The sequence below is a fragment of the Saimiri boliviensis genome, chromosome X, assembly GCF_048565385.1.
Source record: "Saimiri boliviensis isolate mSaiBol1 chromosome X, mSaiBol1.pri, whole genome shotgun sequence".
Classification (NCBI taxonomy): domain Eukaryota; kingdom Metazoa; phylum Chordata; class Mammalia; order Primates; family Cebidae; genus Saimiri; species Saimiri boliviensis.
Window position 1 is genome coordinate 6,956,586 of NC_133470.1, and position 15,932 is coordinate 6,972,517.

At 45.9% G+C, this 15,932-nt stretch overlaps 1 protein-coding gene across 1 annotated transcript in view; it reads left to right on the forward strand.

The window, feature by feature from the left end:
- The window catches only part of CLCN4 (chloride voltage-gated channel 4), an 85,716-nt gene that overhangs the window by 17,134 nt on the left and 52,650 nt on the right, over positions 1-15,932 (forward strand). Inside the window, exons 3-4 of the mRNA XM_003920295.4 lie at positions 10,144-10,298; positions 12,712-12,811. Of these exons, the coding sequence (XP_003920344.1) occupies positions 10,155-10,298; positions 12,712-12,811 (244 nt within the window). The 5' untranslated portion in view covers positions 10,144-10,154. The remainder of the gene's footprint in view (positions 1-10,143; positions 10,299-12,711; positions 12,812-15,932) is intronic.

The window sequence follows — 15,932 nt, forward strand, 5'->3', positions numbered from 1 at the left end:
GCAGTGTGAATAGGCAGATAAACAAATGTTTGCTATAGCCGCAAACATTCATGCCAGAACAGTTTTTCCCTCCATTTACACGAGTAAATTAAGAGAACTGTGCTCTGTTGTATAATTTGAAGATGGCTATTAATTTGTGTTGGATTGCATTTCTTAAGCATGTTATGTTATTCGAGGAGCAGGAGACCAGCTGGCCTGTCCACCCCCATAGGAGGCGCTGGTGGGGAAGCTTTGAAACTGGAGCAAGAAGGAGTGAAATGACACAATCTGATGATAATCACAGTAATGCCGGCCTTGCAGCCTGGTGACATTCTTCAAAGGCAACTAACTGCAAGACTGCCCTCCTCCCCTCACCTCTCAGACATCTCCAAGACCCTGCCAACCGCCAGATGAAACGAATCTTCCTAGAGCCTCGTGTGGTGGTCTCAGGCAATGCTTGGGATTGCCTTAGAAATTTGGAGTCTCAGATGCAGTCTTGGGCCCCATCCTAGCTTTCCAGGATCAGAATCTGCCGTTTGATAAAACCCTAAGGGATGCATGGCTCATCCAGGTAGAAGTCAGATCTCCCCTGAGGCCGTACATTGGCAGCACCTGGGGAGCTTTTAAAAATGCTGATGCCTAGGTGCTGCCCCAGGGACCCCGGTTTAATGACTCTGGGCAGGGCCTCCTCCTTGGGCTTTCTAAACGCTCCTACGTAGTTTGGCTGTGCGGTCTGGGAACCATGGGGCTCTCTGGCAGTACCCTTCTGGAATTCTCCTTCCTCAGCCTCCCAGGCACATGACTGCTTAATCCCCTCCCTCTGTGGCTCTTTCTCTGTCCTCTGCTCCTGGCTCCCTGATTTCTGAAGTCAGCCCAGTCTCTTTTCTTTCTTTGTTACCTCGTCGCCATTCAAAGTGCCTCTGCGGGGGCAGGAGCTTGTGAGAAACTTGAGCCTCAGCCCTGCCCCAGACCTGCTGAATCAGCATCTGCAGTTTAACCAGAAGCCCAGGGGATGTGCATGTACGTTGTCATTTGAGAAGCCCTGGTCTAGGTGACATAAGCTGGGAAAGAAACCCAGGGAATCTGCTGGAATGTAGGGAGCCTGGGCTCAGGAACTGGAAGGCGTCTGTCTGGGTCTCTGGCTTGTTTGTTCTCCAGCTCTTACAACATGCCACTGTGGACATTTGGGGCCAGATCATTCTTTCCTGTGGGGGCCGTCCTGCATTTAGGACATTGGGCAGCATCTCTGGCCTCTACCCATTTCATGCCATAGCAATCCTTCTCCCCAGTGGTGACAACCAAGTACGTCTGCAGGCATTGTCAAGTGTCCTGTGGGGCAGATGGTCTCAAGGGGACACTTTGGTGTCTGCCTCTGGCCTCATTCCCTCCTGCTGTAGACCCTTGTTAGGGCTGGTGGCCCCAAATCAGCCACTCCTCTGGAAAGAGAGACTTTCTTTCTCCTCCTCATCCATTTGTGCGGCCCTGCATGGGTCTCATGCTCACCCCCATAGCCGTTCACTGTGCCTGGTGGTTGGAGCACTGTCATTGGCCAGATTGGGTTGTGTGCCTCCTCCCCTGCCCCAGGCCAGTGGCCAGCTTTGTTAGCAATTAAAGGGGACTGGGAGAGTTCTGGGGAAGGCACAAATGGCTAATTTGGACCACTCTAGCACCCTTTAGGGAGCCAAGCCCTCTGCTGAGCTTTTGCTCAATAACAGGCTCATTTAGCAAATATCTGTTGTGTGGCAATGAAGAGTGGGTCCTGTTCCAAGGCCGGCATTTTATAAACAGTCCTGGGGACCGTCCTAGTAGGGTGGTCTTGTTAGCTCATTTTTACACGCAAACAGACTGTAGCCCAGCCAAGCTGGTGACACCCATGGCCATCTGCGGAGCCCAGTTGCCCCCTAATTCCCCCCACCCTGTGCCCCACTGTCAGTCCTACCTTTTTGTCACTTCTTTGAGTTTTTCCTCCCCTCCAGGCTGTCCTACACTGCCATATAGCTGAACAAATTGTAAAAGGAACACCCATGTCATCATGTCTCTGCTAAGGTCAGGAAAGACTGTTGCTGCTGTCGTCTTTGGTCCCCTCCCCAGTCCCCTCACCTCCCTGCCCCTCAAAATACTCTCCTGACTTGTATTGTGTTTACATCTCTACTTTTCTTTGTCGATTTACCAGTGAATTCTGCATTCCTGAGGTTTGTAGTTTATATCTGCCCGTTTTTGTATATGACATAAATGGGATCACACAGAGGATATTCGGATGCATCCAGATTCTTTTGCTCTGTATTCTTTGTTCATTGCAAGCATACTTTGGGAAGAGCTTGAGTCAAAGGGTGGGTAGATGAGAAGCCACTGAAGGTGACAGAGGAACGGCCATGGGTCAGAGAGGGAATTACCCTGGCATTACTTGGGCAGAGCTGGAGCCGTGGGCTATGCAATTAGGAGGTTGCGGTGACCTGGGTAGGAGCTCCAGCTAAGGGCCTGAAGGCCGCGGGAAGGATGACAGGTGAGGCCTGGTAGGCTGGTGAGGGTTGTTCTGCCTTCTCTTTCCAATGAGGGAGGAGTTACAGGTTGGACGAGATGGGAAAAGGGGTGCATTCCTCATACAGGCTTGTTGGACCAGCAGGAGCTGAACCAGCGGTTGTCTTGGGCTCCAGTGAAACCCCCTCTTAGACTGGGGCCCCCAGCATCAAGGAGCTGGCAGCCAGCAGCCACTGAGTTCAGCACCTCTCGTAATCTACAAGGTTGGAAGAATGGAAACTCCATAAAGGCTGCTTATGATGAGTCATTGGGGCTCCTGGAAAATATGTAAGAAAGGAAGCGTTCGAGGTGTTTATTTTTAGATGCCATCTGACCATGGCCTGTCTCTGAATTTGATGTTCTTGGGCCCTCTCCTTTGGCTGTGTGTTCTAGAATTTCTATTGTGTCCTGTGCATTTCATGGTGTCATGTGAACACTACAGGTAACTGTGATGATATTTAACACTTTGTTAGCACTACGATATGATCATATTTTTATTCATGAGCCAAGGCATCTGGAATCTTCAAGCATTCAGATCACTAATTACTTGGAGAAACCTTTTTGACTGTAGGATCTTACAGAAACCTCTCTCTCTCTCTCTCTCTCTCTCTCTCTCTCTCTCTCTGCGTGTGTGTGTGTGTGTGTGTGCACGCGTGTGTGTGTAATAGGAACTAATTTTTATTTTCCCAAAGCTTCAAGGTTGAAATGTTGCTTCTGACATTCTTTAGTTGCATTGTTGCGTTTCTGGAAACTCATTCCTTCCCTTAAATAATCCTAAGGGGAGTGACTGTGGCCACTTGTCTTTGTATATACCTATCCCTGTGGATCACAATGATTTTGTTGAGAAGTGAGGGCCGCAAATGTGCTGTAGCTCTGGTGCCTCGGACAGTGGCCTGGCAGGTAGCAGATGCCCAGTAAACAACCATGGTGTAAAACAGGGACCTGCAAAGCACAGCCTGCAGGCCAGATCCAGCCTGTTCCTGTTTTTGTAAATAAAGTGTTATCGGCAGGCAGCCACATCCCTTTGTTTACATATTGTCTGTGGCTGCTCTGCTCTACAATGGCACAGTCCGGTAATCGCAACACAGACTATATGTCCTGCAAAGCTGTAAAGATTTCCCATCTGGCTCTTTCTGGGAAAGATTTGCAACCCCCAACTATCAGTTAAGTTACTATGAGGAAACAGGAAGGAGAAAGTGGCAGGAACAGCTTGTAGGAGAGGCCCATGGGAGCCGGAGGTGGTTTTAGTAGCAGTTTCTACCCTGCCCATGCTAGCAGGGGACCCTGCCGGGACTTCTCTCTGGGGTGGCCTTCTTTGCTTGTCTGACTTATGACTTTCTGTTCCATCTGTCCAAGTCTTCTGGGGCCTAGCTAATAGAGCAAGTTGGCAAATAATCCGACGTGGTCTGATTTGGGAAGGGAATACTGGCGTAAACATTGGCAGGTTCTGTGGCACCTGGCCATTGCTGGGCAGAGGACAGAGGGAACAGGTGGAAAGGCTTCAACCACACCGTTTTATGGACAGTGTAAATACTGATGGCAGCACGAAGTGTAATGGCTCCAAATGGGAAAGCACCCAATTGTCACCCGCAGTAGAATGGATAACTACATTGGGGTTGATTCCTCAGTCAAATACTGTGGAACAGGAGTCGGCCAAGTTCATGATCCTATGGGCCAGCTCCAGTTCACTGCCTGCTTTTGTATGGCTTATGAGCTAAGAATGGTTTTTGCTTTTTTACATGGTTGAGAAAAAGCCAAAAGAATAATATTTTGCGACACATGAAGATTATATGGAATACATATTTCAGTGTCTGTGAATAAAGTTTTATTGAAACACAGCACTAGGCATTGATGTGTGTATGGTCTCTGGCTGCTTTCCAATGACAACAGTGGAATTGAGTAGTCCTGACAGAGACCACGTGGCCCAGAAAGCTTCAAATATTTACTCTCTGGCCCTTAACAGAAAACGTTTGGTGGTCCCTGTTACAGGGCAACGAGAATGAACAAATAGTTACACTGAACAAAATGGGTAGATCTTACAACATAATGTAGAACGGAAGAAGATGGAAACAAAATTTCATTTCTTTATAGTTCGGAAGCAGGCAGCGGTAATCTATAGTGTGAGGTTGGGATAGTGGTTACCCTTAGTGGTGGGTCAGGGACTAGGGGGGCCATGAAGGGGTGGCTAAGGGTTGGTCACATTTCATCCCTTGATCCGAGTACTGCATACATGGGTGAGTTCCCTTTGTGAAAATGTGGAGCTGTTCATTTGTGATTTTTGCATTTTATGAATAGATGTTTACTTCAATAAAAAGCTTACTCAAGAAAAGTGATTTCAGTCTGGCAGCTCCTCAGAAGGTTAAACATAGAGTTCTCATCTGACCCGGCAATCCATTCCTAGGCATATACTCAAGAGAAATGAAAGCACATGTCCATGCAAAGACTTGTACACAGATGTTCCTAACAGCCTTATTCATAATAGCCCAAAAGTAGAAACAACCCAAATGGCCGTCAGCTGACGAGCAGATAAACGAAATGTGATACAGCCACAGAACAGAATCTTATTCAGCAATAAATAAAAAGGGGTAAAGCACCAATACACACTACAGCCTGGGTGAACCTTGAAAGCGTTATGCTAGGTGGAAGAAGCCAGAGGCAAAAGGCCAATACTGCATGATTCTACTTACATGGAATGTCCAGAATAGGCAAACCCATAGGATGAAAAGTACATTAGTGGCTGCCTAGGCTGGGAGAAGGAAGCAACTGCTAATAGGTAGGGGGTTGCTTTTAGGGGGACGAAAATGTTCTGGAATTGGATCGTGGTGATAACTGGACAGCCTTGTGAATTTGCTAAAAACCACTGAATTGTACACTTTACAAAAGTACATTTTATGGTATGTGAATTACCTCTTTAAAAATGCTGTAGGAGTTTGCTGCTACAGACCTGTGTGTATCTGTACACATCCGAAGGAAAAGGTCTCAAGGTGAGACCTTTCTTCTGCTGCTCGTACATTCTTCCTGCTGCTCCTCCAAGTGCAGATATCTCGAAAGTTACAGATGGGGCAGAGGCTGACTTCCCCCAGGTAATCCAGACCCTTCCCCTAGGTCCAAGCCAGCTGAGTAGCACAGAGCAGTTTCTAAAATGTAGCTAACATGGGCATGTTAATTTTGTTACTTTTGTTTACTAAAACTGCAGTTCTAGGAAAAACAGGATAAACTGAAAGAGCCTAGATAACTCGCTTCCTGTACTTTTCCTGTGATTATGCCTGACTTCACCCCCATTTTCCTGATGTCTGTTTTCCTTTCCTCTGATTGGAGAAAAACAGGAATCGTTGTAGTAGCCACTGTGGCCCATTCCCTTAGCTGAGCATGGACTGCTGGCTCCTTGCTGGTTCCTCCAAGACTTCATTGTTTCCGAGCCAAAGAAATGGAGCAGTAAAACAAACAACAACCAAATCAAACCAACCAACCAAACAAAAAACATTCAAAAAGACTTCACTGCTTACCTGTAGGTTGCTTTTTATATATAGTTCTCGATCTCTTCTCAATCAAACTTTTTGGTCCCCACTTCTAGGTGTTAAGGGCCATAATGGTCACAAATATTATGATAACTTGAGAGGATCCCTTTTGAGGATGTGAGATGACCACCAAGAGGATCTCAAAGTTTTCATTTCACTGACACCGAAGAGTGTATTTCTTAGGATTTTTCTACTCTGTAATGATAGATAATCACAGCTGACAGTGAAGATAGTGCTGAACTTTCTGTAAAGTCCCAGGCCTAAACATTATCTGTAGCAGAGACAAATAGTTTTAATTAATGACAAAAGGTTTGCCTGTCCCTGTGAGGGTGAAAGGGGCTGGTGCTGTTTGATTCCCTGTGCCATGTACTGGGGTGAAGGGGCACGAGAGGGAGCATCCCAGGGTCCTGGCTTTTGAGAGCGGGTGCTGCGAGGGTCAGCTGTGGTCACACAGCCAGACTGGAGAGTCGTACATGTCTCTTGGTTAGTGGTCTTACCACTTTGAACAGAGGTATTTTATTTCGGGTTTGAAAGAAAGCAGTCTCTAAACAGTCTCCTCAAAGTAAATGCTTTGAGGAGTTTTTAGGAAAAGATGTTTTGACTGTCACATATAGATTCATGTTTTAATGGCCTCACTGATTCTTGGTAAGTGGAAGCCTACAGAAGGTCCTGCAGAAGCTCAGTTGGACCAGCGCAATCTCCCTGAGCAACGAGTCCATCGGGTCTCTTCTGTCAGCTACAGACAGCAGAGGAGTGAGCAGATCAACTTCAGAAATAAGGCGACATGCAAGGGGGTAAAAAAGGGGTGTTTTCATGAAACATGATTTTCATTTTAACAAAGATTTATGAAGCGCTAACCATATGCCAGGCACAAATTGCTTTACAAATGTCAGCTCATTCCATCTTCTTCACAGCACCCTGAGGCAGGCACTGCTGCAATACCTACTTCATAGATGGGGGAGACTGAGGCACAGTAAGAAAGGTCCAGCAACTTGCTTAAGATCACATGGCTAGTAAGTGACAGAGCTGAGATCTGAACCCACACAGTGCTGTTCTGGAGTCTGTGTTTTAACTAGTATGTGTGCGATGCTGCCTCTCTTATGATAAACATCAGAATATAGAAGGACAAAGTATAATATTGAAGATCCAAATACGTCTTAGGGCCAATTTGTTTTAAGATACATCTACAGAGAAAACATACCAACAGGTTGTAGAAGTTATCTAGGGCATGAGGATGGATAATCCTCTTTTTTTTTTTCTCGAGACTTCTCTCTGTTTGTCAAGGTTTTGTAAGTTGGGTGGTTGGTTGTATGTTTTAAAAAAAATAGCCACAATAATACTTCTGATTTCTGGATGCTCTTCTAGAACTTTGCCATTTCCCCATCAAGAGGTGGAGACTACTTCCTCTCCCCTTGAACCTGGGTGCGACTTAGTGACTGCTTTAACAAAGGGCAAGGGGCAAAAGAGACTGACTTCTGAGGCTGGGCCACGCAAGGTGGTACAGCTTCTGCCTTCTCTCTCTTAACGCACTTGCTTTGGGGCCCAGAGCCTCTGGGTAAGAAATACTGCCAACCCAAAGTCACATGCTGAAGAGACCACATGGGGATCTTGGCTCACTGCAACCTGCACCTCCCTGGTTCAAGGGATTCTCCTGCCTCAGCCTCCTGAGTAGCTGGGACTACAGGTGCCGGCCACCACGCCCAGCTAATTTTTGTATTTTTAGTGGAGACGGGATTTCACCGTGTTGGCCAGGCTGGTCTTGGACTCCTGACCTCAAGTGATTCACCCACCTTGGCCTCCCAAAGTGCTGGGATTCTAGGCGCGAGCCGCTGTGCCTGGCCCCTACATGATCTTTCAACCCCAACCTCACAATAGACACCACCACCTCCTCCTGGGTTCCCAGCGAAGTCCTTTGAGGCTCTGCAGATCAGAGCCTGTTTATTCTCCTCAGGACCACTGCAAGTTCCATCGAAGTTTAGAGATATGATTGTTCTTTACAGTGACTTTTTGTTTCAAGCATTATTGCCTGAAGTAGTTGTTTGACAAGAAGTGTGGTTGAATTTTAGGTAGTATAAACTCCTTTATAATCGACTGTTCAAGTCCCTGCAGTTCTATCTGCTGACTGGGTTTTTCTGACAGGGGCTCCCTTGGAGGGTCAACAGTCTGTCATCACTTTTCCCATCACGGATATTCTTTACCACATATATTAAGAGGTTATTTTCATCTTGTTCGTGGAGAAATGAGAATGAAATCTTTGCTTTCTAATTTTACTCTCTTCCTAACGTCATTGATTGCTACTGACTTATGCGATGTGATCCTTCCCTGGGCACTCATCAGCGGGTATTGTTTTCAACTTGGCATGGCTCAAACCTCAAACTTTTAAAATTTTAAAGCAGTCGCGTTGCACCTATGATCAATAAATCAAGCACTGTGACCGCTTTATTGCTTGTAAGGTGATTACCCTACTTTGCCCGTAGTGACTCTTCAGTTTGATTAAAATGCAGTTTCATCAGGTTGTGGTTGAGTCCTCCACATACATAAATACATGAGAGAAGCCCGCACTCAAATGTTTTTATAACTACCCTTCAACTTTTTAACCATCTATTCCAGCACTTTTATGGTCCTTATCCTATAATTCAAATATCCATGCTCTTTGCCAAAGTAATTTTTATTTAGTGCATAATCCAACCTCTTGTCTCTGTAAGAGTGTATTCTTTTTACTGCTAACTAGTGGTGAGCCTTGGTCCCACTGCAAAGCCTTTCCTACAGCTAAAATGAGCTCCTGTACAATCTGCAGATCAGGCTCTGATGGTGGGAGAATATGAGAGATGGTGTTGGTTTGCTTGTGATTGTTTTCTAGATGAGAGGAGCTAGAATAATGGGAGTGGAATTATTATCTTGGACGGGAAAGGAAGACACATTCAACTGTGCCACTGCTCTGGCAGCAGGAACCCTTTTGACTGCATTTTAAGACATTAAAGATGAGCATCTGTCCCAGAGCTCTTTGCCCAGGGCAGTGTGCCACCAGCCTTTCATGGCTTTTGGCTCATAGCAGGTTGCCCCACCTCCCTTGCCCATCTCCAGGGTGGCCCCACTCACGCAGAGGGCTCCTGCCCTCTGCAGATTGCCTGGGCTCCCACCAGCTCATTAAAGTCTTGCCAGTATTTTCACTGTGCCGTCGGGGTACATTCTGAATATCCACGTTGACAGCCACACAGGCTGCCTGCCTGAGTGGTCCACTTTGTCTCCCAGGGGAACCAATTATTGCTTTGATTGCCATTATTTTCATTTAAACCCTATTTGCCCCTCTAGCCCTGTCATTTGGTCACCTTGCTTTTGCAGAATGTGAGGTTTTTCAGGAATGTATATAATTGATCCTCATTTGCAGATTCTATATTTGCAAATTTGTGAACTGGCTAAAATGTATGTGTAGCCCCCGGATCAATGCTCGTGGAGCTTTCGAGGTTGTTCATAGATATGTGTGTGTGTAGAGCAACAGGAAGTGCCAGGAGAGCCTGTTCCTCACTGAGGTCTGAGAGGGCGATGCTCTGCCTTCCTGCTTCCACTCTCCTCCTGTCAACAAGGGTGCTTTTCGTGTTCTATTTAGTGCCATGTTTTTCAGTTTTGTGCTTTTTCTTGTTGGTAATTTTGCTGTTTAAAATGGCCCTGTAGTGCAGTGATGGGAAACTGTCTAGTGTTCCTGAACATAAGAGGGCTGTAACATGTTTTATGGAGAAGCCTCTCTCAGGCATGAGTGATAGTGCTGCTGGCTGTGAGGTCAATGTTCATGACTCTACAATATCTATTAAATAGAGTATCTTTAAACAGAAGTACATAAACAAGGTACATTTTGATTGTTTGATGAAAAAATGACCAAAGGTTTGCAGGAACCTTACTCTGTATTCTCTTGGGAACAGTAGTTCAGTATTCAGTAATTTAGTATTTGAGGTGACTTTATAAAGCATAACTTCTGTGAATAATGAGAATTGAGTGCGAATATATTTCATTACAGCAGAGATGCCTATGCTGAAATAATTCTTATGTAAGAAAATAGGACACGTGGATTATTCTTCTGCCATGTCTGTGGCATGTCCCACTTACATATTTAACCACCAGTTTTCTTGCCCAGGTGTAATTAGCATGGTCAATGCGGGAGCGATGAGTGGCTCTGGAAACCTGATGGATTTCCTCGATGAACCATTCCCTGACGTGGGGACGTATGAGGACTTCCACACCATCGACTGGCTAAGGGAAAAGTCACGGGACACTGACAGACACAGGAAGGTAGGTGACATTACAAAAGGACACACTACAAATGGCTAAGCAATGCTTTCATTCAAAAGTTATTGAGCTGGGGCTTAGGTCCACATACGTGTCATGTGCTGGGTTAGGGTCTAAAGAAGAAAAGAGCCAGTGGGAGAAGCAGATACATGTACTAGCAGGCACTTTGGGCAGGACGCTGTGTCATATGGAGGGAATGTGGTGTAGAGGAGAGGGAGGGAACTTTGCAGGTGCCATTTCTGGACCCTGTTTTCTCATCCATGAGTATGGAGGTGATTATGCCTGAAGAGGAAATGAGATTATGTGTATATGAAAGCACATATAACAGTGCCTGGCTTCTAGTTGGCAATCAGTGTATATTTAAATGGACCACAATGGTCGTCTGTCAAGTGCTGTGTGATCTTTTAGGTTCGGTTAGGGAAGGGTTTTTCAGAAAGGGTAACATTTCATTTAGGTCTTGAAGGATGACTAAGATTTTGCCAGGCAGAGGAAGGGAAATGATTCTAAACATCAGAAATGACCCCCCCCCCACCCCCTTTGAAAACTTTTCCTTTTTTTGCATCTCTGGAAGTCTTGGCTCTTCAGAGGGAATGGCCCCCTTTTTAAAGTCACAGAGGCGCGAAAGAATGTGATGTATTTGGGCAATTCAGGAAGCTCTGAGGGTCTGGTGGGGGATTCCTGCAACGGAAGGGATAGGGGCGAGTGTGGAAATGGAGGCAGCAGGACCACATGGGGAACGGCCACGCTGGCGGTGGAGAGGAGTTTGTATTTTGTGCTGAAAGCCACAGAAGACAATAAAGATGCACCGCAAAGGGAGAAGCAGGAAGCTTGGAAATGAGTCCCGGAGACCGAAGGCAGTGACGTGCAGGTGAAGAGAGGGAATCAGGGTCAAGAGGCATTCCGAGGCGCCACGAACAGGATTCAGTGGAGGTGCTGGGGTCAGGAGGGGAGTGGGGTCTTGGAAGTGCGGTTATGGAACACTAGGTTGTGGCCTGACGGGGATGATGCCTTTGATGCCTAGAGGAAGCAAAGGGAGACTGGCCAACTGTGGGGAGGCCAATGAGTTCTGTGTAGATGCGTTGGCTTGAGCTACGTAGGGGACAGGTGATCACAGGTGGCGAGAACTCTGTGGTTCAAGGGTGAGGGAAGGGCCGGGGGAGAATGAGGTCCCTGCCTGCAAGTGGAGGCTGAAGCTTTAGAAGCGGCCATGGTGGCCTGGGTGTGCAGAAAGAGAAGGGAGGAGGAGGTCAAGATCCAAGGCAGTGCCCAGTGTTACCAGGTCCAGGGGAGGCAGGTGGGGAGCCTGCAACAAGAGGGGACCCCACTAAGAGCGATCCCCTGTGAATGGAGAGCGTGTTGTGCAGGGGGCTGCTCACAAGGTTATCCTCCATGGGGAGGTCAGGTAGGAGAGGAACCAGCGGCCTGGGGGCTGGTGGTGAGGGGAGAGCTGCTTCAGAGGAGGGTGAGCAGTGACATGGACAGTGTGACCAGGTCCCCTTGCTGCATGAGGGCTGGCATGAAAAGAGGAGGGCAATGTGAAGGGAGTCAGGTTAAGTAATGAAGATGTGGCAGCCTCTTGGCTCTAGCACGCAAGAACATGGGATTGAGGCAGCTTTCCCTCTAGAGCATGGCTCAGCCGACTGCAGCCCACGGGCCAAAGCCAGCTGGTACCTTTTTGTAAATAAACTTTTGTTGGAACTTAGCCATGCCTATCCATTTCCATATTTTTTATGGCTCCTTTTGTGCTACAGTGGCAGGGTCGAGAAGTTGCAACAGAGACCATTTGGCCTGCAAAGCCCAAAATATTTACTCTCTGGTCCTTTCCAGGAAACATTTGCCCACCACTGCTCTAAAAGGCTATGAGGGAAATACGATCTCAGGGGTGCATACAATTCTGTTAGCACAAGGAGGTGTGTATAGGTGTGTCCATCTGATATGGTAAATGTGATCTACGGCAGCTAATTCTAAGTTTGTGCTGCTAAATTTAACCTTGAAAACAAAAAGAGGAGATGAAGTCTTTGTTGAAGAGGCTTTTTAATGAAACCTAGCAATGTAAGTGAAGATAGTAACTCATGTTCAGAATGGAGACACTGAACCAGTGTCCCCCTCAGCACAGCTTTTAAATCATCGAAGATCAAATCACATTTAGTACGTGTTTTTTAATTAAGTGAATTCTTTGTGTGTGTGCTCAAATTCTTTGGAGACTATTGTGGCATCTTTATAGCTCTATAAAGTAGAAAGCTCATCTTAGCATTGCAGCACATAGCTGAAAGAATCACATTAGTGGGAATTTAGCTACTTGATAAAATTCATTTTATTTTTTTAATTACTCTGTTTCCCGAGGAAACAGTTGCAAGGAAAAAAGCATGAATTAGAAAATACATTTAGATCAACCTTTGTATCTGCTTTGTTCTAGATCACCAGCAAGAGCAAGGAGTCCATATGGGAGTTCATCAAGAGCCTGCTGGATGCCTGGTCGGGATGGGTGGTGATGCTGCTCATCGGCCTGCTGGCAGGTGCGTGGATGGGCATGCAGTGCTCCCACGGGAAGCTACTGAGGCCAAAACCCCAAAACATGAACCTTCTGGGAGGTTTGGAGTATGGAGCGTGTGTCTTTTACTCCCGTGGGAGGGATTTATTACTTGAAATATCTAAGGGCAAAATGCATGACTATATATTTAACCTAAAATCTGTCATCAATAAGGCATTCCCAAGGCACAAGCCCAGGCACAGGCCTCTGTGGAGCTGTGATGACAGAGCTAGTGGCCTGTCCACACAATGCAGAATTTTCTTATTCTACTGGATTTGACTGAAAACACATTTTTTTTTTGAAAGGTCTTGTTCTGTGGCCCAGGCTGCAGGGCAGTGGCATGATGACAGTTCACTGCAGCCTCTACGTCCCAGGGCTGAGCAATCCTTCCACCTCAGCCTCCTGAGTAGCCAGGACCACAGGCATGCGTGCCACCATGCTCAGCTAATTTTTGTTATTTTTTGTAGAGATGGGCATCTCATTATGTTGCTCAGACTGGTCTCGAACTCCTGGGCTCAAGCCATCCTCTTGCCTCAGCCTCCCAAAGTGTTGGGATTACAGGCGGGAGCCACTGAGCCCAGCCAAGCACATATTTTATATTCTGTTGTAGTTGGTTATACATATAATTTGTAATTTGCCATATACAAATTTGTAGATGGCAACAAAATCAGGGACTGTTTGGATCTTCAATAACAAAATGTCATATGAGATTTCCTTTTACTGTTACTGGTAGGCTCTGGGATGAACTTGAAACATTCTGCAATGCTCAGCACCATGCTGGACACCCACGGGAACTGAGGCAGGCTCCTGACCATCAGGGACTCTGCATATTTCCTTTTTAGAATCCCAACACCATGTTTGTGAGCAGTAGATGTTTCTAGAGTGAATGGATGCTGTCTGGAGGGGAAACCCATCTTTTTAATAGCAAACGCACCAGCCCGTCATGGAAATAGTTTCCTAAAACTTACGTCCTTTTAGGAGATTATGAAGGTTAATGTCTAAGAGTAAAAAATTTGGCATGATGAAGAGGTTCTTTTAATAATAATTCATCACATATAACAACATAATACTTATGGTTAGAGAACAGATCAGGGAATTGACTATACCATAGTAGTAAGTGCTCTAAAAAGCACGAACACTAAAGGGGCACAGAGTTTTGTGAGTACGGGGGATTTCAGTTTCCAGGTGATCTTTGATTTATTCCATAGATCATCGGAGGAGGGGCTTGGTTGCCAGGGAAGAGCTCTACCTTCCTCACCTGCCTCAGCATCCCATAAAGAGCTCAGAGGAATGCTTGGAGGGGGGATCCTTTCCTACTAGTCACAGATGCTGTCTGTCCACTTCTCCATGTCTGTCCTTCCTTTCCCAGTGGCATTTCCTGTTATGTACTGGTGGCAGCCAGGGCAGGGAATTAGACTTCATTGTCACAAGGTATTGGGTGACCAGTTTTGCTTGGCTGCTTCTATGAAGGCCTTTGAAGGTGGGCCCGGTGGGAGTTTGCTATGAATTTTTATGTCCTTGTTTAGAGTATTTGATAAAACCTTATAGTGTGTCATTATTCTTGGCTCATAGGAAGAAGAAATAAAAAGGGTAAATGAAGAAACTCAGAATAGGAATAGACGTTCTGATAACCGCACAGTTTAAACTTATTGACTGACCTAGAAGCCCAATTGGGCTAACTTTAACAAATCTGATTTTGACCAGCTGGCTTTATTATCCACTTGATTTCCATTAGGATGGGGAATTAAAAAAATTATGCTGCTGCCCGGGCTTCACTTAAACAGTGTCTCTGGAGAGTACCTCTGGCTTGAATGCAGCCTGCCCCTCCCCTCTGTGATTGTAACGTGCAGCCAGGGTGAGCACTGCTGGGCAAAAGGAGAGCCCATGGGCACATCAGCAGGGGAATACATGAGAGGGTGAGAATGGGTGATGCTGACATGAAAGGGCTATAGTGTTCTTTTGATTTGGATGCACTTTGAAGGGACAGTCAGAGCCATGTCCCACTCACTTCCATCTTCCTCAGTGGAATAGTGGAGAGGACCCTGGGTCTCATCGCCTGGCCAGCTGTCCCCTCACTGGCTGTTGTCTTTGGACTACCCTTATGGGTAGGTCCACAGCATTTCGGCAGGTGCTTATCAGGAGTCCCCACTAGGTGTCACTGTTGGACCATGAAAGAAAGCTGAGGCCTGCTGCAGCACAGTCAGAACCAGCCTCAGCAAGGAAGATTGGCTGTACAGTAGGGGGGATTGTGAATGGATGAGTAATGATGAAACTTGGGGTGATCATCGCGTTTGCCCCTGAATATCTGCAGGACCCTCCCATCTTCACATTCTTCTTCAAATACCACATGATGTCCCTTATATGTGGAGTCTGAAAAAACCAGTGTCGTAGAAAGGTGGCTGCTAGAGGCTGGGAGGGGTGGGGGCAGGATGGGGAAACGGATATTGATCAGAGGGTGTAAGTTTCAGTTAGACTGGAAGAATAAGCTTTAGTGAGCTGTCGAATTGCATGGTGACCACGGTTAATAATCATGTATTGTATATTTCAAAATTCCTAAAAGAGTAGACTTTAACATTCTCACCACAAAAATAAATTGGTGAGATGATTTATTTGATTGGTGTGAAGGTAATTGTGGTTTTTGCCGTTAAAAGCAACAGTAGGATTGAATTTTTAATTAGCTTGATCAAATCTTTCTGTAATGTATACATCGATAAAAACATGACATTGATACACACAATTATTATGTGTCAATTTTAAAAAGTTAAAAAGATCAAGATAATGAGCCCTCTACCTTTGTTTTTCCTTTGGATAGCTTTAAATTTGACCCTGTGGAAAGACCTCATGAAATACTAAATATTATGCTTCTTGCTTGCTGTTGCTAGGGGGCAGTGTTTACTTAGCTTACTCTGCAAACTAGCATTAAGCTGAACCAAACTTGCATCCAGGATTTCATGATCTGGAGAAAATTCTTTGAGCATGTATGATTTCTTTTCATTGTGTTTCAGTTTCCAACTTTAAATCAGGAAATAGTTTTCACCATTCCACAAGGTGTATGTGCTTCAAAATATGTACAGGATAAAAACACACAATGTTATGTATCAATTTAA